The following is a 25,746-nucleotide window of genomic DNA, read 5'->3' as shown; positions in this document are numbered from 1 at the left end:
ACGAAAAACAGAAGAAAGCGCTAGAACGCGAATTCCTTCAATCGTTCTCCAGTCTTCCCTTCAACCCGCTGCTCTTACAGGCTCCTTAGAAGCGAAACCACAAGGGAAAGGGTTGTTGTCCGTCGGCGCTCCCCGTAGATAGCCGAGCGCTCATTGGCCGAGGCTCTCCGTCGTCTTCCCGTGCTGGGGGCACGTTCTCTCTGTGGAGCGCGGTTCGGGCTTCCTGATTTTCCGCGTCTTTCCCACCCAGAGTTTCAGGCCCGATGGCTCAGAAGCCTCTGCGCATGTGAGTACGGGAGTGCGTGTGGGTGCTGGGGTGCGGTGTGGACGGGGGCGGTGATTCTATCCTGACTGGACGGAAGGCAGCCGAGACGGGGGTCGCGGGGCAGACGAGACGGGGCCCGGTCCTGTCTGGGGTAGGTCAGGCCTCTTTCGGGGACTCCCTTGGTGACTCACTGGGAGAGTTAGTTGTTGCCGGCGCCTGGCCTTTTCCATCTTGGACTGTCCCGGCCTCTGCCATAACATGCCCCCCTTCGTTTTCCCCTCGTCCCATGCACCTGTTTAGAAATCAAGTACTGCTCGGTATCGGGCCGATCGAGGGGCTTTGGGCAGTGGCCTCCGTGGGGCGCAGTATTTTAGGGGCGGCCAGAAGGTGTGGTGAGGAAAAAAAGACTTCATTTGAGAGGAAGGGCGGAGGCAGATGCGCACAGCATTGTGACAGTCATCAGTGTGAGGAGAGCGGCTCACTATTGGATGGGGGGCAGTGAATAACAGGAGTGCTTGATTTATTGGGAGGAATGAGGAAAATTGAGCCATTGGTAGATAGGTATGCCTTTACCCTACCCCCCCAAAAAAGGTTGAAATGTGTTGGACCGCCGTCGTGGGTCAGACTGCAGTTGTTTAGACAAATAAACCAGAACGGTAAAGGAGAGGACAGCTGGGGTTAGTGGAGTGAAGGGGAGGAAGGGTCAGGGACTCCAGGTGTGTTAAGGAGGTGAACTGGACAGGAGTGGACACCGTCCAGTTACGCAGAGATTTCTGTCCTCAGGGAGATAGGCAGCGCTGTTTGAGGAAAGGCTGAATTGAGAGTCGCCCTACTGTGTAGAGCAGACAGTGGGTCTCTTTCAGAAACAGCGATCATTGGTTGTGACAACGATGAGAGACGTGCGGGATCCTGTGGGGGCGCTGGGAGTTGGTAACTGGTAGGAACCAGGAAGCTCTGCTAGAAGACAGGGAGCTCTGAAGAGGACTGAATGCTTAACAGTCCGTAGCCATCAAACCAGCAGCAATCAAAGTGCGAGGGGAGGGTCTCCCGTCCGGAGCTGTGGAGAAAGTACCGTGTGGAGACAGGGCCTGTGGAAAGCAGTGGAACATCTTGTGTTTTTGAGATGGGCTGAACAGACTATGTAGGTTGGCCTAGCGGCCTTAGAGGAAGCACAGGCATGGTCTCCACTTTGTGTTTCTCTGCCGCACGACTCTCTCACATGTGTCCTTCAGCCTTCTCATTTCCCTTCCTACTTCCTCCTTCCAGTGTGTGTTCACACTTGGAATTTCTCCCCATCTCCATTAGCGTTGTCCTTGTTGATGCTTCTGCTTGTCCCTGCTTGTTCCTCCAGGAGCATCTCTCCTTCTGTAAGTGAAACAGCAACTAGCAGGTGGAGATAAGTACAAGTTTAAGATGTGAACCACTGAAAGCGAATACTGAGATAGGGATAGTGGCAGACTCAAGGGGACAGACATTTGGAAGATGGGATTTATGGAACTTGGTGACTGGACAGAGGGGTTTTGCCTGTTGGTGACCAATTTGGTGGAAGACCAGTCTGCACAGCAGGAGTGAGGAGAGGTGGCTCCGTTGTGGAGGAAGTGACATACTAAATTTGGAGGTTTGGTGGGAGCTGCCTGGTGGAGTTTAGATCTGCTAACAGGTACTCAACTCCACAAGGTGACTGTGGGGATGGGATCACAGGTCTGCCACTTGCTAAAGATTCATTCTTCCCAAACCTGGCAGGCTCCTTTGGGCTTCTTAAATTGCTGTAACCTTCTCTCTGGTTTGCAGCTTGGCTTGTGGCGATGTTGATGGCAAGTTTGATGTCTTATTCAATAGAGTTCGAGTAATTCAGAAGAAGAGTGGAGACTTTGATGTAAGCCTTTTGTTTTGTTTTAACTGAATTTCCTTTTACCATTGTAGTCAGACATACACAATAAAGTTTGATCCCCTTTGTTATTTCTTAACATACACACTGTATTTTTGGTTGGCTGAGTGCAGGCCTGTTTCATGAGCGTGCAAGTGTTTGACCAACTGAAGAGCCCTCAGTAACGCTGAGCGTGACTGTCAGCTCGACTGTAAACTCCCAGCATCTGCAGAGCCTGCTGGAGAGGAGGCTGACTCGCTCGTTGGGGCAGAGGCTGAGTACCATCCCTAGGCAGCACGCAGGTGTCTTGTGTCCTGAAGTTCTGGATTGTGCAGAGGGATTGTTTAAAGTTTTGTGTCTCCATCACTATGTGCTTCAAGGAAGGAGAAGGAGGTAGAGAGGGAACCATGGAGGGGAAGACTGGAGCTGAGAAGATTTGACGGACACTGAATTCTGAGTTCAGTTCCTTAACTTCTGCTTCCCTACCCCCAACTTGAAGTTAGCAGGCAGTGAGAGAAAATTTAATAATTCATAGAATCAATAACTATTATAGCTGTTGCTGAAAAATGTTGTGTTGAAATTCTGCAAATTGATTAAAAACCTGATTAGAAAACATTATGTAGGATATTTTGTTGAATGTAACTGTCAATTTTGTACTGTTTTATATTTTCACATCTCTTATATCTGTTTAAAAAACTCATTTTAGCTGCTGTTGTGTGTAGGAAATTTCTTTGGCACTACCCCAGATGCTGAGTGGGAGGAGTATAAGACTGGCATCAAGAAAGGTAATTATTCTTATTTAACTTATGGTTTCTAAGCAAATTTTAAGGGTTGCAGTTCTTGCTGTTTTTCTTTTTTACATATTTGTTATTTTTAGATTTCTCTTAAGCTCTGCATTGAGCTCGAAAGGATGAACATAAGCTACATGTTTAAACTGCTTCAAGTTAGTTTCAGAAAAACTATTCTGGTTTCTCAGAAGGTGAATAAATGCAGTATGTCTTTTGCTTTTTCTAACTTAGTGTTGTTTTTACTATTATCATTAAGCTCTTTAGATTCTATGTCACTTCATGTGCCTTCTGACATGTTTTATAGTGAAGTGATGAGGTTAGGTGTAGGATACCCTTAGTGGTCAGCTTGCTCCTCCCTTAGGATTGCTACAGGGGATATGCACTTTACCTTTGCTAAAAATTTACCTTGACCAAGCATTTCTCAAACTTGGAAGTCAATCTGGTAACTGATGTCACATCTGTTTCCCTCACTAGCTCCCATTCAGACATATGTGCTTGGTGCCAATAACCAGGAAACAGTACAATATTTCCAAGATGCTAATGGTTGTGAATTGGCTGAAAACATTACTTACCTGGGTAAGTTGATATTTTTTGGTTATAATGAGCACAATAAAGTTTTCCTAAGAATTAGCCTCCCTAGAAAGATTTGCCTGAATTTTTCTGCTATAACCGCTTAAGAAAATGAGGGTTCTGGGATCCCTTCTGAAAGTCCCTGGCTGTGCGTCAGGACCATAGGGTTTTTCACTTTGTTGGCACTACTGTTTTCTCCCAGTCTCCTTGTTTCCTGCAACCCAGTACATTTTCCTGCCAACTAGAGAAAGACACTGTTTATCTACAGTGTGTGGAGAATGTAAGGTATAATAAAGTGCATTCAAATAAAGGAAACTCCGTGTGTTTGGCCAGACTATATCATCTCGCTGGATATGTAGCCACCTTTGATTCCTGACTATAACTCTAGGCTTCACCCTAAGGTTTTGATAATTCAAAATTTTAAGTGCTGATTCTTAGATTTTTTGTTTGTTTGTTTGTTTGTTTTTTTATTCCTTTTTAAATTTTTTCTGGTTCCAAGTCAACTTTTCAATTCCAAGTTAAAGTTGTTTCCCCTATAACCCCTTGTCCTTCTTTTAGTGATTCTTCTGTGTCTGGCCATTTTTCAGAGCACTGAATGATTTTGTGTGCTGTCAGTCTCCAAAATCATTCATCTCATTTCCTAAAATGATTCCATGATTAGTCACCTCTGTTCATGGTTATCTGATTTCTCTGGAAAGCTTCTACATCTTCTTTGCTGTAATTGTCCTCCTGTCTGCTCCCCAGCGTAGACCTGTTTGGCCTTTGGTCTCCACATCCAGCTGTATCTGTTCTGCCTGTGTAAGCAGCATCACCTTGCTCCAGTCATAGGGGGTGAAGGATTCTGTGTGTTTTTGACCACAGGTGTGAACTGTATGTTTTCAGTTTCTTTTATTATAGATCATAGTGTGGGCCTGACTTGTGGTAATTCTCAGGGTAGTTTTTAGATTAGCATTTAGAACACTACTGATTTTAGTATCAGGAGTGGAAACAGGGACCAAAGTACCTAGTTTATCTTTGGGAAGTAGTTGTTTTTTGTTTTTTGTTTTTTTCTTCTTAGCTGCATTAGAGCAAGGGATGAACTTGATAGTGAAAATGCAGTGGCAAGCTTAACATGTTGGTTAAGTATGCAGTGAAGTTGGAAGTGATAAATCATTCTAGATACTGTAAACAGGGTCAATAGAGGCTTGAGGGAGTTATTTCCATCAGATGAAAAATATAAGTGTTCCAGGTCAGCAACCTTTAAGAGAGTGGTGAGAGAGGGAAGTTGGACTGCAGAGTGCTAGGGCACTCAGAAGTAAAGCTCTTAGAGAACGTGGACCATTCCCGAGAACCTGGAAACAAGAGGAGGAAGTTTCCTAATTAGTTTGTGTGTGTGTCCTGGATGCGAAGACTTGAGCATATTCTATTCTTTTTCTGATCAGAGAAAGCCAGGTAAGCAGGGACTCAGCAGAAGAAAGGGAGGTGAAAGTTGATGGAGTGAGGTGTTGCAGGTGAGAAGGAAGGAGTCCAGGCCACAAGCTGGCAGAAACTTTAGAAGAATCTCTGATTTTCCCCAAACATTTGCTCTTTCCAAGTGTTTTCTTCTTGGAAGTTGCTGTTTGCCTGAAAAGTACTTTTCTGAACTCTTAGCACCCTCAGAATTGCAGTTATTTTGTCTCTTCATTGCCTCTTCCTGGGTGTAGTTGTTCATAGATTTTCTTTAGTCCATTTAGAATCTTCTCTCCAAGGCAAAAAGCCATTTTCTTAATTACCATTTACTAACTTTCTCAGTCGTGTTTGTGAGGCACTTGGTATAAACATGCTGGCTTGTGGACTCCAGCAACCTCGGTTCATGGCTGGAATGAGAAATTTAGCACAGCTGTCTGAGCTCAGTGGCCAGCAGCCAGGCAGAGTAGGCCTCAGGAGGGACCCTCCTCCTGGCAGCTGAGGCCAATGAGGAGTAAGACTCGCGCGGGCGCCCCCTGCAGACAGCTGCAGGACCACTGTAGGGGGAGGAATTCACGTTGAAGGCGTTTCCTTGAAAATTTTGATTAAAACTTGTCTGTTTTTCTTTGAACCCAGGTCGTAAAGGTGTCTTTGTTGGAAGCTCGGGGCTGCAGATTGCGTACCTCAGTGGGACAGAGTCGCTCACTGAGCCGGTCCCCGGTTACAGTTTCAGCCCCAAGGATGTGTCTTCCTTGAGAACAGTGCTGTGTTCTACATCCCAGTTTAAGGGTGTTGATATCTTGCTCACGTCCCCATGGCCCAAGTATGTGGGAAACTTTGGGAATCCTTCTGTGAGTAGTGCTTGTTCAGTTGGAATTTCTATAAGAAAATTATACTAGCTTAAGCAGGGCTTTATTTGTTTATGTTCTTTTGTTTTTCCTCTTTATGTTGAATATTTTAGTACTTTGTGTCTTTCACTGGAAATCTCTCATAAAAGTTTTTAGGATTCGATAAGCCGTAAAACTGACCAAAGCGTTGACCTCATACAAGTGTAATTCACCGAAGAGATTGCTGGTACCTTAATTATTTAAATGAATCCTTCTTTTGTTTTCTACTTCAAGTACTCTCTCCCAGATCTCTTCTTAATATGTCTTGAGGGTTCAGTAATTTTTTTGAAAAAAGATTTATTTTATTTATTTGAAAGGTGGATAGAGAGAGATCTTTCAACCCCTGGTTCATTCCTCAAATGGCTGCAAAATGACCAAGGCCTGGGTCAGGCTGCAGCCTGGAGCCTGGATCTGTGGGTGGCAGAAGCCCAACTACTTGGGCCATCTTTCCCTGCTTTTCCAGGTGTGTTAGCCGGGGAATGTGATCGCAGATGGAGCAGCTTGGTCTTGAACAGGCTGTCATGGGATGCTGGATGCCAGCATCACAGGCAGCAGCTTTCCTTGCTGTGCCAAAACCCTGGTCCCCAAAGGTTCAGTAATCTTCAGTGATTTTGTGAACTAGTGGCTGCTCTGTAGTTAATAATCCAACACTCTCCACTCATTTCATTCCAGAGTATTGCTTTTTTGCAAAGTGTTTTTTAAAATTAAATCATCATAGGGTTGTGTCTGATCATCTAAAGGTGGGAAGCAGAGTATTGAAAATTTGACACTCCTCCGATAGGAACATATTACTGTCAGGATGCATAGGAGTTCCTCATTGTGTTGAATCTGAATATTGTAAATGATCTCACAGATGATGTATATACAGTATCCATATATTTCGTATATGTGTATACATAGGTACATACTAGGAAGAACAGCTATCATGGGGAGCAAAGTCTATATGGTTGGAAACAAACCAAGGTAGATCTTGAAAAGACTGTGTGAGGTCGAGATACCAGCTGAGCTCAGTGGAGAGAAATGGAGGAATGCATCTGAGGCCAAATCTCTAGGGACAGATCAGAATTATCAGTGATCCAGAGTGTCTCATAGGCCCCTCCTTGCTGACTTCAGTACTGTGTGTCTGTGACCAGAAGGACTATCAAGGAACCAGGCGTGTAAGGAGAAGATGTTGAAAGAAGAGGGGACAGTTCTCTCTTCTTCCACAGACCTATGGTTATTCTTCACCAAGAATACAAGAGACAGTGCTGGTTGAAACACCAAAGATATGGCAAAGCTACAGAGGTCCAGAGAGGGGCTGCTGGAGTGATGTGGAAGGAAGACTCAAGTGATGCTCTGTAGCACAGGGTGAGAAATGATGCCTGTTTAGCTTAGAGTAAGCTAAGAAAGGATATTTTTAAAAGATTTATTTATTTTTATTGGAAAGGCCAATTTACAGAAAGAAGTAGAAACACAGAAAGATCCTCTATCTGCTGGTTCACTCTCCAAATGGCTGCAGTGACCAGAGCTGAACCGATCAGAAGCCAGGAGCTTCTTGCGGGTCTCCCATGCTGGTGCAGGTCCCAAGGCTTTGGGCTATCTTCTGCTGCTGTCTCAGGCCACAAGCAGGGAGCTGGATGGGAAGTGGAGCAGCTGGAACACAAACCAGCACCCATATTGGGTCCCAGTATATACAATGCAAGGATTTAGCTATTGAGCCATTGTGCCGGGTGTTCAGTTTTGTATTTATTTATTTTTTAATGTTATTTTTACAGTTACTGGAAAGGCAGATCTACAGAGTGGAGTGACAGAAAGATCTTCCATCTGCTTGTTCACTCGCCAGATATGCACAATGGTTGGAGTTGAGTGGATCCAAAGCCAGGAACCAAGAGTTTCTTTTTCTGTTTTTTTTTTTCCCTCAAAAATTTATTTATTTTTATTGGGAAGTCAGACATACAGAGAGGAGCAGAGTCAGAGAGGAAGATCTTCCATCCTTTGATTCACTCCCCAAGTGACTGCAACGGCCAGAGCTGCGCTTATCCAAAGCCAGGACCCTGAAGCTTCTTCCAGGTCTCCCATTCAGGTGCAGGGTCTCAAGAATTTGGGCTGTCCTCGACTGCTTTTCCAGGTCACAAGCAGGGAGCTGGATGGGAAGCAGGGCTGCCGGGACACAAAGTAGTACTTTTCTGCAGCGAGATTGACAGCTTGCACTTTCATTACTATAGGTACACTACAAAGCACAGTCTAGAAATACGATTTGTTTGTTCGCAGAAGAGAGCTTGAATTCCCAAAATGGACGTAACAATCTTTGGGGAATTGTGTGGAGCAGTCACCTTAGTTTTTTATTTCTGGCTTGCAACAACTGTTTCTATTCCTGCATTTGTTGTAGTCTAGTTCCCTTGTATTTTTTATTTTTGTCTGATTGTCATAAGTTTGCAGGTCATTGTACAGTTCATTCTGCCTATATTTGTATTTATATTTAAATTTCTTCTTATTTCTTTGCATTTCTTGATAACTGTTATAACTATGTAGATGACCAAGTTTCTGTTTACTAGGGAGAAGTGGATACCAAAAAATGTGGTTCTGCTTTGATCTCCAGCCTTGCCACAGACTTGAAACCAAGATACCATTTTGCTGCTTTGGAAAAGACCTACTATGAGAGGCTTCCCTATCGGTGAGTAGAATTTCTTCTTTTTTCTTTTTGCATTTTGAAAAATTTGTCTTGGATCATCTATGTCAACTACTGTTGTTCATTTTCAGCCGTAGATCAGCTTAATCTTGATTACTCAGACGCTGAAAGGAAACCTGTTAAGTCATTGAGCTCCTCTGAGTTTGTTCCCTAAGTCGAAATACAAAGGATTGAATTAGAAGGGCCCTTAAAGTTTTGGGAGCCTGAGGTGACAATATTGTTTAATCACTACCACTCTTTGAAGCACATCCACCCCATTTGATTAGATTTATCCAAGTTTCTTGGTGTGCTCTTTATTATTATTATTGTTATTACCTTTTTTTAAGATTTATTTTTATTAGAAAGGCAATTTTATAAAGACAAACAGAAAGAAAGAAAGATCTCCCATCTGCTGGTTCACTCCCTAAACGGCTGCAATAGCTGCAGCTGAACTGATCAGGAACCAGGAGCTTCTTCCAGGTCTCAGGATTCTTCCAGGATTCAGGGTCCCAAGGACTTGGATCGTCCTCTGCTGCTTTCCCAGGCCATTAACAGAGAGCTGGAAAGGAAGTGGAGCAAGCAGGATATGAACCAGTACCCATATGGGATCTTGCAGGGGAGGATTAACCAATTGAGCCATCATGCTGGACACCTTGATATGCTCTTAAAAATTCCCAGTAATCAGTATTTCACAACCGAAATGAAGAACTTGTATCAGCTTTTTTCGTTTTTATTTTTCTAGTTGGAGTTTGGAGGTAAATTTTTTTAAAGAAATACTTCACAGAAAATAAAACCACTGTTTTATAAATGGTGGAGTTAAATAAAGCTGATTGTGAATTATCTTCACTGATCTAGAAAATTCCTAGTTGATTAGACGTTTCCTTTTTGTTTTTATAGAATGGTAATATATATGTATACTCTTTTAGAGTTTAAGAAATAAAAGTGAGCAAAATTATAAATAACCTGCCTCTGTCTCGTCTCGGACTTAATATATAATCATATGGTGATACAATTTTTTTTCATTAAGTCTCCATATATATACATTTCTTATTCTCTAAAAGCCAGCTGAAATCAGGAGGGTATAGAAATGAGCCATTCAAAGCCTGTACAACTTTTAAGGATGTTAATATCCAGTTCTTCATCGAATATATATAAACTGCCATTAGACACATTAAAAGGTGCTCTTATCATTAGCCATTTTGATAATGTAAACTGTGATGTAAATTGCTAGTGTATAAAATGGTGCAGCCACTTGAGAAAGCTGTTTGATAATTCCCTCAAGGGTTTAAACCTAGTTACTTGCCCCAACCCTGGCATTCATGCTCATCAGTGCAAGCTGCAACCCAGCCAGGGGAATACCCACAGTTATCTTACCAGGCCTGCTCCCAGCCCCAGAGAGTACTGAGGTCCAGCCTGATGTAACTTGCACCCAGTTTCAGCATTTGCCAGCTGGTGCTGTGGCCTAGCCCAGTTGCCCTGCACCCATTCTGGCTCTCTTGTGTGTGCCAGTGGATTCGGCAGCCTAGACCATCCTGGTCTACAGCCAGACCCAGTTCAAATGCCAGCCAATAGGTGCTGCAGCCCTTTCCAGATTGGCTCACCCTAGTTCCAGCTGTCATGCATATCACTGAACATAACAACACAGCAAGGGATTCCCTCCCTAAGATTCCCCTGCCAAGCCTGCTCCCAACCTCAGATCTTGCTTGTGCCAGTGAGTGCTTCAGTCCTGTCTGAGATGGCTTGCCCCCAGTCTGGACATTTGCCAACAGGTGCTACAGTCTAGCTCATGCCTGGCCCACACCCAGTTCCAGCGTTACAAATGGGTACAGCAGCCTTTCCCAGCCTGGCCCACTTCTAGCCCCAGCCCTTATGTCCACTGGTGGGTGTTGCGGTTCAACCCAGCCTGACCTGCTCTTGCCAGTATGTGCTATGGATTGGCCTGGCCTGGTCCACCCCAAGACCCAGCCTGCACATCTATCAGCAGGTACTGCAGCCCACCCTGGTCAAGCCTGCCCCTGCCCTAGCTCTCACACTCAACAACTAGAACTGCAGCTTAGTAGGAGAGTTCCCCAAGTCTACCAGGTCTGCTCCCAGTAGTGGATCTTTTCTATTATTATTATTAATTTCATTGTATTATGTAACACAGTTTTATAGGCACTTGGATTCCCCCCACCCCTCCTCAAACCCTCCCCCCATGGTGGATTCCTCCACCTTGTTGCATTACCACAGTTCAAATTCAGTTGAGATTCTTTCATCGCAAGCATATACCAAGCATAAAGTCTAGCATCTCATGGTCCAGATAAGTTCAACGGTTTCTTGGGGAGACCATCTCTGGTCTGAAGGTAGAGCCGGCAGAGTATCATCCCAATCAATTAAAAGCCCCGACATAACATCAGCAGCAATTTATAACGTTATGGAAATAGTTGACATGGTATTGAGTAACCAGTATGTTAAAAAAAAAAAAAATGCAGGTTCTTAATCATCTCCTGTGACTACTTCATTGACATTTCAGTTTTAGTTTATATAAAACCGGGTTCTATACACCTTAAAATGGCTATAGATTACTATTCAGCTGTCTCGTGTCTATTTTTATTTTAGTATTTAGCAGTTTATAATGTTGAAGCATGATTTTGCTGAACCTGGCTGTTTTTCGGGTAGTCTAGACTGGCATATAACTCTAACAAGACATGTGTCAACAGTTTAGGTGCAGAACAGTTTTAGGAGGGGTGTGCAGAAAAATCTTCCTCTCTTGTCTCTCCTCCTCTCTGTATATCTGACTTTACAATAAAAATAAATAAATCTTTAAAAAAAATGAAGTGGTAGAATGAACCTTCCTACACCTTTTACATAATTTTGGTAATTAGCAGCATTTTGCTGATTTTACAACTGTTTTAAAACCAGGCAAAGGTGAGTGCTTTTCAAAACTGTGATCCCACTACTTCTGACAGCAGCTTTGCCCGGTACCTGTCGTTCCCGGCTGGGTAGAGATGTGAAGTGTGCTTGCGTTGGACGCTTTCCTGCTCATGGCCCTGTGGCATCTACATTGCATCATGACTGCAAATTAAAAGTGAAGTGTTTATAATCTGTTATTTTCAAATATGTTCCAGAAATCATGTTGTTCTACAAGAAAGCGCACAGCATGCCACCCGGTTCATAGCTCTGGCAAATGTTGGAAATCCAGAAAAGAAAAAGGTAAAGATTTGAATATTGGGTGATAGGTTAATATTCATTGTTTGCTTGGTAGACATTTCTGTGGCCGAGTTAAGCAGTCACATCTTCTCTGCAACTGTAAGGTCCCAGCAAAGATACAGTAATGAAGGGTCAGGTCCTAGGATCCTTTGGAAAACAGACACAGAGGAGTGAATGCAAAATATTGAATGAACAGTGTTCCCTTTTCTACCATGTTCATGTTTTTTCTGCGGGTATTTGTGAGTTTGCCCTGAGATGGTGCTCCTTGCCTGCTTTTGACAGTTTCAATTAACATAAATGGGAAAGTCCTCTTAGTGAGCCGCCTAAGTCTTCTTTGGGTTTGGGAAATGCTATTGATACCTAGACTCTTCATACTGGAAAACAGTACAAGTGATGAAAGGGAATATACCAGCAAAAATAGGTTGTTTCCCTCACTTCATTGAGAATATTGTTAAATTCTAAGGGCCAGAAATAGCCTATTGTGGATCGAAACAGTTAAAATCAGAGCAGTCAGTCAAGTAGGGAAAGAGGCAAAAATTTTTCCTAAATAATTTAAGTATTATTCCACTATAATATATAGATGATGTGTATAAGAGGTAAGCAAGTGTTTAATTTTTTTTTAATTTTTAAACTTTTATGCCCAGTTATTTCTTAGCAGGTTTTAGATGTGTAATTTTTAAATTGTCAATCAAATTGAGTAGCATTTGCAGTATTTTCCTTCTATTGCTTAATTCTCAGAAAAATGTTAGCCTCAAGCAACTCATACTCAGAGAATGTGTACTTTAGTTTTGTTTTGTTTTTTGTCAAACATTTTTATAACCACCTCAGAATTTTACTTCAGTCTGTATAGTTACCAGCAGTGTGAGGTTTTTCCCCCTGTATTTTCACTGATTAGTGTCGCATTTTTTGAGGATTTTTGCCAGTCTGACAGGTGAAACAAGATGTAATATTGTCATGTTCCTCTGACAAGTAGTGAGAGCAAGCATCTATTCATAACTGAAATTTCCAATAACTGTGCCATTTCCCCAACTCTCTAGATATTTGCATAAATATCTAATTCTTTGCTACTAGTTTTCAAGAAATTTTTAATCATCATATATAGCAGAATCTGTATAATATCAGAGAAATCTTAAGTTATCTAATTGCAGTTCTCATTAGGGAAAAAGTATGATAGAGTTGTGATTCTGTTAACAAAGAACACAAAAATAAAGGATTCAGAGACAGAAGCAGATGTCAAAGATTTCGGAGCAAGTGCCACTGCACTTTGTAGTGGTGCGTGCTTGTTCTCCCTTAGGCAAGGGAGGTCCCTGGAACTGAGTCTGCCTTCGTTCTATCAGCCCTCGGTTAGCCCCTGCAGAAGACACTGAATTGGGACTTGATATGCTGTGTGTTTTCTGAGCCACAGGTGGGCTGCTTGCTGTGCTTTGGGTTTTACTCAGTTCCTTTCACTCAGTTCTGATGCTTTCTGTGAAAGTTACACAGAACAGATTAATCACATTCAGATAAATGGTATTAACTCTCACCTTATTATGTTATTTTTCTTCAAAGTATCTTTATGCATTCAGTATTGTTCCCATGAAACTAATGGATGCCGCGGAACTGGTAAAGCAACCTCCCGATGTCACTGAAAACCCTTACAGACGATCAGGAAAGGAGGTGTCCATAGGAAAGCAAATCCCTGCCCCTGAGGTATGTTCTTGTTAGTGGCTGGTAACGGGCAGGAATGCCCCTTGCAGGTGTACTTTTCCTAGTGATCACGTAGTGACTCAGTGTAAATGATAAGGTTCATGCTTAAACCACTGGGAAGTCATAGTGGTGAGGGTTTTGTTTTTGTTTAATTGTAGTTTGGGGTTAACCAGTTTTATATGTTATGTCTCTTTGTCAGAAATTAACTTTCTTAGCTCTTCAGCAAGGATCCAGCTTGGTAGCAGTGTTATTTGTGATTTATAATGATAGCTTATATATAAATAAAATTGATTCTGATTAACTTTTCTTAATAACAGACTTTTCTGAAGTTTTATCTTCCCCACAAGAAAGCAAGGAATGTCAAATTCTCTTGTCAATATGTGTGGCCTACTTTCTTGGGCTCTTAATGTGCTACCTTCTCATCTCTTTGATTAAAGTTGAATTGAACTTATTTCACCCTGTGAAATTATAGGGTTACAGTATGTCTCCATTGAGAGAGAAAGGAAAAGGAATTTAGGTGGATTCATATTATTTTGTTTCAAGTAAAAATTGCTTTATAACTTGCATTTTCACCTGAGAGATTCTTTTGTATTGGGGTAAGTGTTGGGATATGGAGAGGCCAGGAATCAGTTGTGAAGACCCATTTTTTCTCTTGAGTCCACAGAAAAGACTGAGAAGAAAGGATAGTATGATGTGGGTAGCTCATGGATATGTTGTCTGAGTAACATTTCCCCTTCTGCCTGTTGCTGTTCCAGGAAGAACCGGCCTGTCAGTTTTTCTTTGATTTAAATGAGAAGCAGGGAAGGAAGCGCTCATCCACAGGCAGAGACAGCAAGTCTCCTCACGCGAAGCAACCTCGCAAGCCTCGTAAGTGCCTCAGTGCCGCAGGTCTCCTGTGAGCAGTAACTGCTTTGGGTTTTCTTTGGAAAGTGGCCTTGCTAAAAAAAAACACCCCTTCTGGCAGGGGAAAATCATACATTGAGTCATTAGGAACAACAGTAAAAATAAAATAACCCAAGTATGGCCTGAATTGGAGGCTGGCTGAGGACTCCCTCTAAGAACCTTGGGAAAAATTCCTTTCCTTTGTAGAGGTTAAAAGCTAGGCAGTCCAAAGCCAGGAGCTTCTCCTGGGTCTCCCACATGGGTGCAGGGGCCCAAAGACTTGAGCCATTATCTGCTGCCTTTCCCAGCAGGGAGCTAGATGCAAAGTGGAGCAGCCGGGACACAAAACTGTTGTGCATATGGGATGCTGGTTCTACACTCTGATGCTTAGCCTGGCATACCACAAGTGCTAGCTCCTGGCCAGCTCCTTGTTTCTAAGATAAAGATGCTGACCTTGACTCATAGAGGGTTGATGTGGGGTGGCCAGCTGCTGGGTAGTGTTCTTTCGTTGTAGCCTATAACTTGGAATGTGCTATTTTAGTCACTATGTGATTATCCACTACCTGTGGATTTGTTATGAATTCAGCTATTTTTTCTGATAGAGATTGGGTTTCATTAGAAATGGTGATGATGGAGTCAGAGTGGAGAGTATAAGTCCAGCCTGTTGTGGCAGTGCTGTGTCCCAGTGTTCCCAGGATTCAAAGATCAGGCGAAGCTGAGTTCTATAGGGTGACTGTATGCTGTAGTGCTTGGACTGAAGTAATTCTTGACTTTCTTCCCCATGCAGCTCAGCCTCCAGGGCCCTGCTGGTTTTGCCTTGCAAGCCCTGAAGTGGAAAAGCATTTGGTGGTCAACATTGGCACACATGTGAGTTATTTGTGTAGACCTCTTATAGAGGAATCATTTAACTTGTTTTTGTTAACTTTACTGGGTTATAAAATTTACACATTTGAAGTGTACAGTTCAAGGATTTTCAGTAAGCTTAGTGAGTCATGCAAGCATTAAATACCTAGCTTAGAACATTTCCATTACTAATCCAGTGTGCCCATTTATAGTTAATCCATGTTTCCCTCTTCGGCCCCAGGCAACCACTAATCTTACTGTCTCAGTGGGTTTGTGTTTTCTGGACATTTCATACAAATAGAGTATATAATAATGTAGCCTTTTGTGTCTGAGGTTTTTACTTAATCTTGTGGTTCATCATTGTTGTAGCATGTTATCAATATTTCATTTTATTCTGAAAAAGTATTGCATTTTATAGACATACTGTGTTCTGTTTATGTGTTTTTCATTTGATTGACATTTGGGTTGTTTCCATTTGGAGTAATGGTAGTATGAAATGTGTGCATTCTTGTTTTTGTGGAGGCATGCATTTTCATTTCTTTTGGGTAAATACCTAGGCATGGAATTGCTGAATCATGTACTATAATTCAGTTTTTTCAAAACTGCCAAGTTGTTTTCCAAAATGGTTATACTATCTTGTATCTCCATGGGCAATGATTGAGGAGTGTTCTTTCTTTGCGTCCTCACCGATACTTATTATTACCCATCTTTTTGATTGTAGTGAGCATTTATCTTATGGCTCTGTAGCATCAGCTTCACAGCATTGCTGTCCTTCTTTATCCCTCTCTCACAAATCAGGTATTACATTCTTAGGGTGATGTGTTTATGTACATTTTGAGCACTTTATATTTTTATTTTATAAGATGTATTTTTTTATTTTGAAAATTAGAAAGGTTTTTTTATGTAGGGTGGTTCACTCCCCAGGTGGCTGCAATAAGCCAGTCTCCCATGTGGATGGCAGCATCCCAAACATGTGGACCTTCTGCTGCTGCTTTTCCATGCCATTAACAGGGAGCTGGTTTGAAAGAGGAGCATCTGGGACTCAAACCAGTGAGCATATGGGATACTGGAATTATAGGCCATGGCTATACCCACCATACCACAATGCCAGCTCCAGAACATTCTGTATTTACTGTACCTGCTTGGCAATCATGAGTTGCTTTTGTATTCATATTTAAAACCTAGATTTGCTTTGACTTGAAAAGAAGTGCTCTGTTACTTATAATCCTACACTGGGTTTAAAATGTTGATATTCTTTGTGTAGCTTCAGATTCAGAAACTTGAACTCGCATTCTAGTTTTTATCAAGAATTTTTAGCACAGAGCTATTCACACTAACTGGTAGCAAGTTTACCTTGTGGGTTCCTGGGGAGGAGATGTGACCTGAAGAAATGGGGGGACAGTTGGTCACTTAAGCAACTGACAAAGTTTATTTCCAGGGTTCTAGTTTGTATACATTTCAGCAAAGCAATACTTTGAACACAGTTCAGCTCAGATATTGGTTATAATGATCAGGTTTGATATACAACTCCTATCACATGTGTGTAAACAGGGAGTTCCAGGAGAACTAAGAAGGCACCAGGATCAAAGCACCATTGGTGTGAGATATTGATAGAGTACTACTTTGGTCTGGGATAACTGGCTAACTAAGCACAGATGTTCACCATGTATCAGGGAAGCAGGAAAGCACATTCAAGGATTCACTGGGGCAAGAGTGCATTTGGATGAGAGGCCCTCCACCTCCTCTTTCCTGGAGCCTCTTCTCAACAGGATCCCACAGGCCCCTGCTGTCCCAGCTACTCCTTTGGATGTATTCTGACAACTGATCATGTCAAAGACTGATGTGATAAATTCTCTGTTGCCCAGTAGTAAAGGATGTCACTTCCTAATGTCAGGGATACCTTTCTGCACCTTCCTACTGTGAGTAGCCAGGAACTCTAGATAATGAAGATAAGGTTGCTTGGTTGGTATGCGCTGAGTCAGACTGTAGGAATTGAATACTCTAGAGTATGAGTTTATTCCAGCTATGCAAAGTTTGGATGAACTTGGGATATCGCACTAGAAAGTCATTGCAGTTCACTTTTCTTCCAGATGGTTTTTCCTTTGAATGTGTTTCAAGTTGGGTTAAAGTTTTTCTTAGGGGCCTAAGCAGTAGCCTAGTGGCTAAAGTCCTCACCTTACATGAGCCAGGATCTTATATGGGCACGTTTGTGTCCTGGCTGCTCCGCTTCCCATTCAACTCCCTGCTTGTGCCCTTGGAAAGCAGAGGAAGATAACCCAAAGCCTTGGGACCCTGCACCCATTTGGGAGACCCAAAACAAGCTCCTGGCATCAGATTGACTCAACTCTAGCAGTTGTGGCCACTTACGGAGTGAATCAGTGGATGGAAGATTTTTCTGTCTCTCCTTCTGTCTATGAATCTGAATCCAACTTTCTAAATAAAATAAATCTTTTTTAAAAAATAAATAAATAAATAAATAAAAATCTTTTTTTTTTTTTAAAGTTGTTCTTTATTTGAAAGGCAGAGTAACAGAGGAGAGAGACAGAGATCAGTAGAAAAAGTGAGAGATTGGGATTCATCTTGCATCTGCTCGTTCATTTTTCAAATGCCCTCAGCAGCTGGAGCTGGACCAGGGAAAGCCAGGAGCCTGAATTCCATCTGATCTCCCACGTGGGTGTCAGGGAATACAGTGCTTGCGCCATCATCTCTTTTTTCTGAATGCCCTTTTTGGATAATTTTTTCATGAATCTTTTTTTTCTTCTTTGGGTTGGTTACTAACATTCTTCTCTCATGCATGATTTGTATGGTGAGGCATGCTTTAGATTAAATTCTGCTTGGAAGTTTCAATAGGTTTAAGATCGCATGCAGGAGAAAAAAGATAAGGAGTAGATGACCTAGCTAAATACTTCTCCAGGGCTCAAGGAGAGATGACATTTTCTTGTGTATCTAGCTCTGGGTATGAACTAAGGAAACGTTTTTGCTTCTCACTTAGGCTTGAAGTTAGAGGGGCAGAGTCTTCTTGGGGACCCAGCCAAGCACTCCTGTCAGGAAGCTATGGGAGATTTTCAGTCTTAGCACTGTCTGCTGATCAAGTTTTTGTTTACCTGCACTGAACTTCTGCTTGAGAGAATCCTCTTGGGAATTTGTGGTGAACTTTGAGTATCTGGCAGGAAGTTTGAGAGATCTCCTCCCAGCAGCATTCTTCTTGATTGCTTTTTATTACTTAAGTCATCTGGGAAATTAACTTTCTAGAAGTTATTAGTCCTGTTGGAAAAATGAATTAAGAATGCTCATGCCTTAGTTTGCTTATTATTCTGTTAGATTTTGTAGATGTGAAGTAAATCATTCTTTCCTTCAGCCCTAACTCTGAACACTGCCGCCCCTTCCCACCCCCAAAAAAACAGAGTGAAGGACTCTGTGGATGATGTATTTCCTAAAACTGTAGCACCTGTATTTGCTCGCACTGATGCTTGCTGGCCTCTTCTCTGCTCATTCATGGTGATGTTGATGGTGGTGGTGTCTCAGTGCTGCAGCAATCCCGCAAATTTGGTTTTGACAGCAATGTGTTTTCATTGCTCATCAAGGCTGATGTCCATTGTTGAGAGGCATAGTTCTCTAATGAGTTCAAAATTTCTCCATCTTTCTACCCTATTAAGTCATAATTATACTTTCATTTTGCAGAGTTGAGTCATCAGCCTAAGGCTATAGGGACTTTGGATACTAACAATCATGTTGTCTTAGATTTATTTATTTATTTATTTATTTATTTATTTATTTATTTAGTATAAACCCAGGGGATATCTTTTGGAATGAGCTGTAGGATTGGATGTTAGTGAGAAGGCAGAAAGTGGTCATTATAAAATCAGAAATGATATCTCTGTAGATGAAGGCAGTAAAGCCTTAAAACTTGCTCTCAAGTTGAGACTAAATGCAAAGCCATCAGTTTATTGTTCTGGTTTCTGTCAGATCTGGTGTGCTTAAAACCAAAAGTCTGCTGTTAGGCATTTTCCAATTCACTTGATACTTGCATAGAAATGTGTTAAGTCTATCCTCATTCTTCAGCAGACAGTCAAGAACATTGTTGCTTTAACTTTATTTAATTTTAACATTTCTTTTTTGCTACATAGTATTTGTATTTGTGGACTATAATGACATTTCAATGCAGTATTTTTAATATGTAATGATCAGAGCAGGGTAATTGGCATATCTGTCACCTTAGACACCATTTCTTCATGTTAGGAATTGAAAACTCCTCTCTACTAGCTATTTGAAATATTCAGTTACTCCTTGTCAACCAAAGTTACCCTCCTGTGCTCTAGAACATCAGAAGTCTTTGCTTCTGTCCAGCAGTACCCCTGTGCCCACTAACTGTCCTCTCTCTGTGTCTCTCTCACACCCTTTCCAGGCTCTAGTAACTACTATTTTATTCTCTTTGTTTCTTTGAGCACTAAAGGATGGAAAATTCTCATTGATGCCTCTTGGGCCTTTCTCCATGGAGACCCACCCGTGGACTGCTGTCTTCATTCTGTGTTCTTTCTCACCAGTGCTACCTAGCCCTGGCCAAAGGAGGCTTAGCTGATGACCATGTCCTAATCCTGCCCATTGGACATTACCAGTCAGTGGTGGAGCTTTCAGCCGAAGTGGTGGAAGAAGTGGAGAAGTATAAGGCTACACTGAGACGGTTCTTTAAGAGTCGAGGGAAACGGTGTGTTCTCTTTGAGAGAAATTATAAGAGCCATCATCTCCAATTACAGGTTGGTGGTCCCTGCACAGAAACTTAAGAGTGCTATGGGAGATTTGTTATTGATAAATACCCAAATAATGCCTTAACATCTAATTTAATATTACGAATATTTATTTTAAAAGATTTATTTATTTTTATCAGAGAGGCATATTTACAGAAAAAGAGAAAGAGATCTTCCATTGCTGGTTTGCTCCCCAAATACCACAACAGCCAGAATCTAGCCAATCTGAAGCCAGGAGCTTGGAGCTTCTTCCAGGTCTCCCATGTGGATGCTGAGTCTGAAGGCTTTGAGCCATTGTTTTTCCAGGCCACAGTCAAGGTGCTGGATGGGAAGTGGAGCAGCTGAGACACAAACCTTCACCCATATGGGATCCTTATGCTTGCAAGGGGAGGATTTAGGTAGTTGAGCCATCATGCTGGGCCCAGGATATTTAATATGTGAAGTATTTAATATGCATTTTCATATTTAACTGATGCTTATTTAAATGGGTAGAGTATCTGGTGATAATTTCAGAAGTTTACAGGGAAGTGCCTCTTCAGTACAAGTGAACAGCTAGGCAATGTAAATGCCTTGTTTGGGAACAGGACAGATATTTAAGGAAAGATCCAAGGAGAAAGTAGGCCTTGTGAGATAAGAGTTTAGAAAAGAGTGGGATTTTTATGTGGAGGCCCAGTACAAGTGAGGCCTTAAAGTTGGAAAGCAGACATAGAGCCTGCCTCGGGCTAACTGCTCACAAATTCAGAGATTGTAGTTACAGGGCTTGCATTTGTGGTGGTTTTCTCTCTGGCACATTTGTCAAGTTTTCAAATGGGCCTGACTCCACCACATACATTGTAAGGGAGCTGGCAAAGGCTCGATGACAAAGACATCTCTTCTGAGCCCTTTGCACCAGAGCTTTGCTCCCACATGTGGCAGGCTAGCTCATGAGTTTAAGTCCTTACAGACAGGCTGGGGTGCCTGTCTGCCTGAGGAGAGTCTGTGCTGAGGGGTGCAGCTCCACCCCCATGATGGATTTGCTGCTTCTCAGAGGCTGTGCAGGCCACCCCCTCGGGGACTGATGCCAAGAATCTCTCAGCTTCTCTCCCCTCGACCCCACCCCCCAGGTCATTCCGGTGCCACTCAGCTGCTGTGCCACTGATGACATTAAAGATGCCTTTATGACCCAGGCCCAGGAGCAACAGATGGAGCTGCTGGAAATCCCCGAGCACTCCGACATCAAGCAGGTAATGGGGAGGGGCTGGCAGAGCTGTCCAGGGAGGAGTGAAGATGGCAAGTCTGATGCACTGCATTGAGGACTGTGAGGCATCCCATAAATGCTCAGCAGGTGGGGTACATTTCTGAACTAGAAGAAAGGTTATTTATTAGACTGGCAATGAAGATGGTATTATAGCAAAGTCTTAATGATTTCCTGGAAAGAGCAAGAAATTAGAAGCTTCTTGAGGTGGGGATTTAAAAGAGAGCATGCCCTGGAATGCTACAGGTAGCATTTGGCAGTCTGACTCTTAAAAATGCCTTGGGGCCTCTAGCTACTTACACATTCCTTTTATTGAGTGTCTCTATTGAATTCTTTGCCATCGTAGAGCTTACAGGGGATGAGCTGGGACTTTAGATTTTCAAACACTACCATGTGTCCTTATGTCATACTGTTTAATCTAGATTGCACAGCCAGGAGCAGCATATTTTTATGTTGAACTTGACACAGGAGAGAAGCTTTTCCACAGAATTAAGAAAAATTTTCCTTTGCAATTTGGAAGGTTTGTATATTTTCTTTCTTCAATATATTTTCAATAGGCTTAATGTAGACAAAGGTGGGGGTGATAAGAATAATTAATGAAAAGTTAAATGGGAAACAGTCTTTGTCCCCAGAAGCTTATATAACATTGGGGCAAGTCAGATCTTTACCTCTATGGAGTTATGTAAGGCACAGTATGATGTATACTTACCACAATAGAATTTGGGGGAAAAAATGTCTTTCAGAAACTCAGAGAGGAGGCAATGCATTTCTGCTTGGTGAAAGCCTCTGTGTCGGGCAGAGAAGTTAAACCTGAGTGCCAGGTTTAGAGGGCAAAGGTTGGGGTAAAGGGATTGTAGCTAGAATGAATTGTTACCATCAAGCATGTTCTCAGTGACAGGCATTGTGCCAAGGCCTTTATTTGCGTTGCCTTATTTATTTTCACAGCTTTGTAAGGTAGGTAATGTCATCCCAGTTTACTAATATGGGAAATTACGCTCTGGAGCAGTGCTTAAAAGAACTTTCCACACAATGCGATGTTCTATAAATCTACACTGTTCAGTACTGTAGTTACTAAGTACCTATGGCTGTTGGACACTTGAAAACGTGAATACAACAGAGCAACTGGACTTTTAATCTTATTTTAATTCAATAGCATTTGAATAGCCACATCTGGCTAGTGGTTATTATATGGCCACTTTACAAAGGGTTGTGTAGCTGCTGCCTGTGAGGCCTTCATTATTCTACAGTGTCATAAAGGCCAGAAGGCCACAAAGCAAGTAAAACAGAATAGGAAAAAAATACAGAAGTAGGGAAAGCTTAGGCAAACATTGAAAACAGGAAGTTCCTGGCAGGCAAAAATAGAGTATGGAAGGAAATTGGAAATGTACAGAATGGATTATCTGATGATGTCTCTGATTTGCCACTGTTTTATTCCCCATGGTTAGAGCTGGGCTGTGGGTGAGTCTTGACCTTTTCCTAATCTAATTTGGAAAAGCCTCCAAGAGATTGCCCCATTGGATCAGTCCGTAATTACGTTTGTCTATATTTTTAAAGAGCTAATTGATACACTGTTGCCGGGTGCGAGCGAGATCATACCAGACATGTCTAAGGTTTATTAAGGAGTCTTTATTAACTAAGCTTGGTGATAATAGAGCACAATAGCAAATCACAAGTCTATATGGCAATCCAACTAATCATAATCTAATCATAATTCCTAAAGGAACAAATGGTCATTATCCTTAAGTTTATTCATTAAGCTGAAAACCTATGTCCCAGCTTCCCCAATAATATAAGTTATTCTAAGAGACATTCAACGAATAGTCTGCAGAACGCTGCAGACATTCACCTTTCCCTGGCTTCTCTGCCCACATTCCACCACTGCTAGGCCTCACCCCTCCTGGAACTCCAGATAGTACACAAACCAGAAACAACATTATTATAACCATTGCCTCATCTAAGCAGTACACAGGGACCATGCTCAGGGGATTACCTTCCTGGGTCAGCCAAGAGTCGAGATATGCCAGAGTAATGGAAGCACCTGGCCAGAAAGAGAGTGAGAGCCCCTGCTTCATGGGCCTTTTAAAGGGGCTTGTGAGGGGAGTAGTTACACGACAATGAAATATCATCCCCTCTCAGTTGACAGGTGAGTCACAGGTAGGCAGGAGCCAATACCTAAGTGTTGTGGGCTAAGGAGTTGATTAGTGCTTATTAGGATGGGCAGGAACAGGAACTGGGCTTGTAGCTAAAAATGCCTAGACTTATTGGACTTGTCTGCATCTAATATCCTGGCTAAATTAGGACAAGGGGAAAGTGGTTGAGGATGGAATTATCATTCCATTGTTGTTAGGACCCACCTTCAGGACAGAGGATAGGGGACACAGTTAAATTTCATTTGCCCACTGTCAATGGGTGCTGGCTATCACTGGCTGCACCCTATAACAGTACAGCAGTAGTTATGGTAAGAGCTTAAAGTCAATTTGAGTTTTTGTTGTTGCCTTAGCATCACGTGCAGATGAGCACAGCCAGGACTAAGAACATGACTGTAGGTGCATATAGACATACTAAATATGAAGCCCACACCAGCAAGAGCCTCTAGAGAATTTTTTGCTCATGATAGTTGTATTTTCAGTATTGGAGTTTTAGAAAATTCTTATTTGCTTTTAATAGTATTTTATAAGTTTTAAAAAAGATTTATTTAATTTTATTGCAAAGTCAGATATATATAGGGAGAGGGGGAGAGACAGAGAGGAAAATCTTCCGTCCATTGATTCACTCCCCAAGCGGGTTTAACAGTTGGAGCTGAGCCAATCCAAAGCCAGGAACCAGGAGCCTCTTCCGGGCTTTGGGCCATCCTCCAATGCTTTCCCAAGCCACAAGCAGGAAGCTGGATGGGAAGCAGGGCTGATGGGATTGAACCGGCCCATATGGAATCCTGGCGCCTTCAAGGTGAGGACTTTAACCACTAGGCCACTGCGCCAGGCCCTAATAGTATTTTATAATTAATGAAATTAAATAGCATTTTTTGCAGCTGTTTAAAAAAATTGGTTTTATATTCATTTTACATTTGAATAAGTTTCATATGACTCAAAGAGCCAGCACTTGAGCTCATGTCTTTTGTCTTTCAAGGGACTTGTGCGGTTTGTTTCCAGTTCTCTTGTTACAACTTCAAAATGGAAAATGAACCATGTAGATGCACACATAGTTATTTCTAATATGTCAAAATAATTAAAATATAAAGCAATGGCAATTAGAAGGCACCTTATGTGTGTGCACATCTTTATGTAGGTATTCTTTAGTCGTATGAGCCAAGATTAGTTGTTGGCATTGAACTTATATTGCTGTAACTGTGAAGGCTTGAGTCCCCAAGAAGGAGAGGCAGAGGAATTTTAAGTCAGAGTGGATATAGCACTAGGTATACCCAGTCAGCAAACACCAGGTATACCTCTCTCAGCAAGCTCATGATCTAGTAAGGGTGACAGAACCATAGGACAGGATGTGGTCATAGGTAGCATGGTCTTTTGATTATGGCATATATAACTCACCAAACCCTGTAAGGTAGGTGATCTTAATTATATTTCAAGGTGAGGAATTCAAGACTCAGAGATAAAATAATGTGTCTAGTCATAGGAAGTGGCAGAGCTGGGAATGGAATCCATTCTCTGATCCTTTGTGACGCCAATTCTGCTGTCACATTGCTTCTGTAAGGATCAATAATGGAATTCCAGGGGAGAAGTAAATGGAGTTTAGGGGTAAGAAACAAGGTAGGACTTGTTAATCATTTACGTTTTTATTTATTTTCAATTTATTAGAAAGGACGGAGATCTGTGTGTTCATTCCCCAGTGCCCACAATGGCCTGTACTGGGGCAGATTGAAGACAGAAGCCTGGAACTCACAGGCCTCCTTGTGGGTAGCAGGGACCTAAGGACTTGGGCTCTCGCCTTCTTCCTCCCAGGCTGCACAGCGTCAGGAGGTTGGAATCAGGAGCAGATCCAGGGCTCAAACTTAGGCAGACATCTCAGGCTGTGTCTTAGCTGCTGTGAGTTGATCGCTTGAAATGGGTGTGATTTTGATACCTGGGATGGCAGAGATATTACTCAGAGCAGGAAAACACTATGAGTAGTCAGAAATTTGCATACTTTGCTTAGAGAGGAATAGAGGGAGGAAGGAGTTTCAGTCTGATATTGTCCATTTGACTTCTTTGTGTTCTGTCTGTAGGGAGGTACTGGCTAGTGAAGCCATCCTTAATATTCCGGAGAAGTCTGACTGGAGGCAGTGTCAGATCAGCAAGGAAGAGGAGGAGACACTGGCCCGCCGCTTCCGGAAAGACTTTGAGCCCTTTGACTTTACACTGGATGACTAAGCAAAGGGAAGAACACTTCAGGAACTTCACAGGAAGTAACCGCAGCTTGTTTTTAAAGAAACTCAGTCTCCCATGGGGACTGTTTCCCTGCCTCTTTTTTGTGCATTCCCATGGAAGCCGCCTGAAGCAAGAGGCTTAGGACTGCATATTTTTGAGGAGAAGTCATTTTAGGATTAAATACTATGCTGAAAACATATCTGTCATCCAGCTCTTAAGAACAGCTTGTGTTTGCGTTTTAAAAAACGTCTGAACTATAAAATAAAATCTGTTTTTCCATGATGGAGAAGTATTTTATGTTCATGTTGCCTGTGATCACTGAAATGAGGTAGTGTATATCCTAAGAGGGGTCAGTGCTGT

At 42.2% G+C, this 25,746-nt stretch overlaps 1 protein-coding gene, 1 long non-coding RNA gene and 1 other non-coding gene across 5 annotated transcripts; all 3 read left to right on the top strand.

The window, feature by feature from the left end:
• Positions 1-167: 167 nt before the first annotated feature.
• Positions 168-25,669, top strand: CWF19L1 (CWF19 like cell cycle control factor 1). 3 transcript variants are annotated; one of them, XM_058671222.1, is made up of 14 exons: positions 169-286; positions 2,057-2,141; positions 2,839-2,917; positions 3,395-3,496; positions 5,552-5,738; positions 8,381-8,455; positions 11,557-11,641; positions 13,187-13,327; positions 14,080-14,191; positions 14,994-15,073; positions 19,594-19,803; positions 20,898-21,017; positions 21,451-21,548; positions 25,245-25,669. In XM_058671222.1, the coding sequence occupies exons 1-14, from the start codon at positions 264-266 to the stop codon at positions 25,387-25,389; spliced, it is 1,542 nt and encodes a 513-aa protein (XP_058527205.1). In that variant the 5' UTR covers positions 169-263; the 3' UTR covers positions 25,390-25,669. The 3 variants fall into 3 exon arrangements, with proteins under 3 accessions (XP_058527206.1, XP_058527205.1, XP_004580023.2); XM_004579966.4 differs by having other exon boundaries at positions 5,552-5,766; positions 8,337-8,455; XM_058671223.1 differs by lacking the exon at positions 5,552-5,738 and having other exon boundaries at positions 168-286; positions 2,855-2,917; positions 8,337-8,455.
• Positions 19,810-20,768, top strand: LOC131481646 (uncharacterized). The gene is made up of 2 exons (XR_009246471.1): positions 19,810-20,321; positions 20,442-20,768. It is a non-coding gene; the product is annotated as an uncharacterized LOC131481646 (long non-coding RNA).
• Positions 20,559-20,704, top strand: LOC118759497 (small nucleolar RNA SNORA12). The gene has a single exon (XR_004996225.2). It is a non-coding gene; the product is annotated as a small nucleolar RNA SNORA12 (small nucleolar RNA).
• Positions 25,670-25,746: the final 77 nt, after the last annotated feature.

The sequence above is a fragment of the Ochotona princeps genome, chromosome 13, assembly GCF_030435755.1.
Source record: "Ochotona princeps isolate mOchPri1 chromosome 13, mOchPri1.hap1, whole genome shotgun sequence".
Taxonomy (NCBI): domain Eukaryota; kingdom Metazoa; phylum Chordata; class Mammalia; order Lagomorpha; family Ochotonidae; genus Ochotona; species Ochotona princeps.
The sequence above is the reverse complement of the archived record's forward strand: the minus strand, read 5'-3'. Positions and strand labels throughout refer to the sequence as shown.